The 1,999-nt window shown below is 46.8% G+C and overlaps 1 protein-coding gene across 3 annotated transcripts in view; it reads left to right on the forward strand.

Moving 5' to 3' along the window:
* Positions 1-603: 603 nt before the first annotated feature.
* Positions 604-1,999, forward strand: part of gdf5 (growth differentiation factor 5) — a 6,864-nt gene continuing 5,468 nt past the window's right edge. Inside the window, exons 1-2 of one of the 3 annotated variants that reach the window (XM_025003037.2) lie at positions 604-695; positions 805-986. In XM_025003037.2, coding sequence (XP_024858805.1) covers positions 854-986 — 133 coding nt within the window. In that variant the 5' untranslated portion in view covers positions 604-695; positions 805-853. Of the gene's footprint in view, positions 757-804; positions 1,014-1,400; positions 1,524-1,999 lie in introns of those variants that run through there. The other 2 variants (XM_017441865.3, XR_003038547.2) reach the window with 2 other exon arrangements.

Consider the following 1,999-nt stretch of genomic DNA (forward strand, 5'->3'; position numbering starts at 1 on the left):
TACAGACAAAGAGGAAGAAAGGGGAGCATCTGGAGAGAGGGGTCAAAGGTCAGAGAGGAAGAGCTGCTGAATGAGTTGTTACACCTCAAAGTTTCTCCTCTGGGGTCAAAGTTCAGGAACCTGCAGGAACCCGGGCTCTCTCCTCCCCCCACTCAGGTGTTTCTGTTACATGTTTTCCCCTCAGTAACCGGCAGCACTGCCACAGTGACAAGCACATGGGGGGTGGGGGTGGGGGTGGGGGGTTCAGGTTCGTGCTCATGGACACCTCAGCAGACTCCAGGGCAGGGGATTGAACCCTCGATCAGAAGATGACCTCCCTGGAGGCCTGTCACTGTGGAAACGGACCCTGAATGGATGAAGTGAAGCAGGGTTGGTTCCAGGAAGTAGCCTGATCTGGAGCAGGTACCTCTGCATGAATAAGTCTGGGTCCGATGGACTCTTTAGAGCAGGGGTCTCCAGTCCTGGTCCTCAGGGCCTCCATCCTGCAGGTTTTCCTTGTTTCTCTGCTCCAACACACCTGATTCAGAGGTTAAATCACCTCTTCATGTTCTGCAGAAGCCTGTTAATCACCTGTTGATTCAGATCAGGTGTGTTGGAGCAGAGGAACAAGGAGAACCTGCAGGATGGAGGCCCTGAGGACCAGGACTGGAGACCCCTGCTTCAGAGTCCTCATGATTAGATTCCGAGGGCCGACCGTAATTATAAAACCGTCATCGATGAATCTGTGACCGTCAGAGAATCTCTCAGATATAAAATGTATAAATATTTAGTTCTACGCTGCAGCATAAAACTGTTTTCATTCAGATAAAATTATTGGAGCTAAAATGCAGAGAACGGGACATCAGTGGTGGTGATGTCGGACCTGTGGTTCAGCGTCACGTCACAGAAGCCGAGACTTTCAGTGCAGAAGGAGCCGTTTCCTGGGTTCTACACTGCCACACTTCAGGGTTCCACCGTTTGGGTTCCTCCGGCGCCAGCGCAGCGAGGTCAAACGTTCCGTGTTTGAAGCACAGGTTGCTGAAATGTTTTCACAGAGAATCTCTAACTTTATGGAGGTCATCGTCGTAATATTTCCTGTAGCATCTTTAGAGGAACGTCCTGAAATTAATCACTTAATGCTCATTTAACACAACACATAAAACATTTCCATATCTGGATTTTCCTGTAGGGTTTAAATAATTTACAAATTACTGCTTTCTCTTTTTGTAATGTTTGTAAAAAGACTTACACTTATGTATCTGTTTAATGAAACTAAACCAGCCTTTGATCACATGATTTGCTCTTTATGGCCACCAGGGGGCACTCAAGATATTTTAGCTAAATTCTAAAACCTTTATATTTTACTTTAATTCAGACTTTTGTTCCTGCTGGTGTTTCAGTGTAATTTTATTTTGCATCAGATGCCGTCTGAATGAGTAACCCGGAGCGTCCTGAGAACATGTAGGGGTTTATTTCCAGGCTGCAGACTCTGAACTGTGTTTCTAACATCTGGTCGGCTCTCGGTGATCTACGCCTTCAGGAGGGTAAATAAACACTCCTCCCAGCCCCCGCCCTCAGTGAAATGTTGGTTTTACGGTGTAAAACTGTTTAAAACAATGTTCGAATGAGCAGAGTTGAATATTTCTGCTGCTGCTGGAGGTTTACGTTTCCAGCACTTAATGTACTTAGAATTTAGGCTTTATTTGTTCTGTGGGTCCTCAGCACGGCGCTGGTCTGAGGTCAGAAATATTTAGAGGAGAGACTGATGACCCGAAGCAGCTTTCCTTCCTCCTCCAGAGTCTTATTCCCCACAGTCTGACTTACCTTTTCTATTTGTCTTTAAAGTTATTTCATGTTTACTCTTTTCTTTCTCGTTTGTCAAACGTACGGTTTGTTGGACCTCCTGAGGGTCCCTGAAAGGCTCTTCTTGGACCTCCTGAGGGTCCCTGAAAGGTCCTTCTTGCACCTCCTGAGGGTCCCTGAAAGGCTCTTCTTGCACCTCCTGAGGGTCCCTGAAAGG

Source organism: Kryptolebias marmoratus, linkage group LG4 (genome assembly GCF_001649575.2).
Source record: "Kryptolebias marmoratus isolate JLee-2015 linkage group LG4, ASM164957v2, whole genome shotgun sequence".
Taxonomy (NCBI): domain Eukaryota; kingdom Metazoa; phylum Chordata; class Actinopteri; order Cyprinodontiformes; family Rivulidae; genus Kryptolebias; species Kryptolebias marmoratus.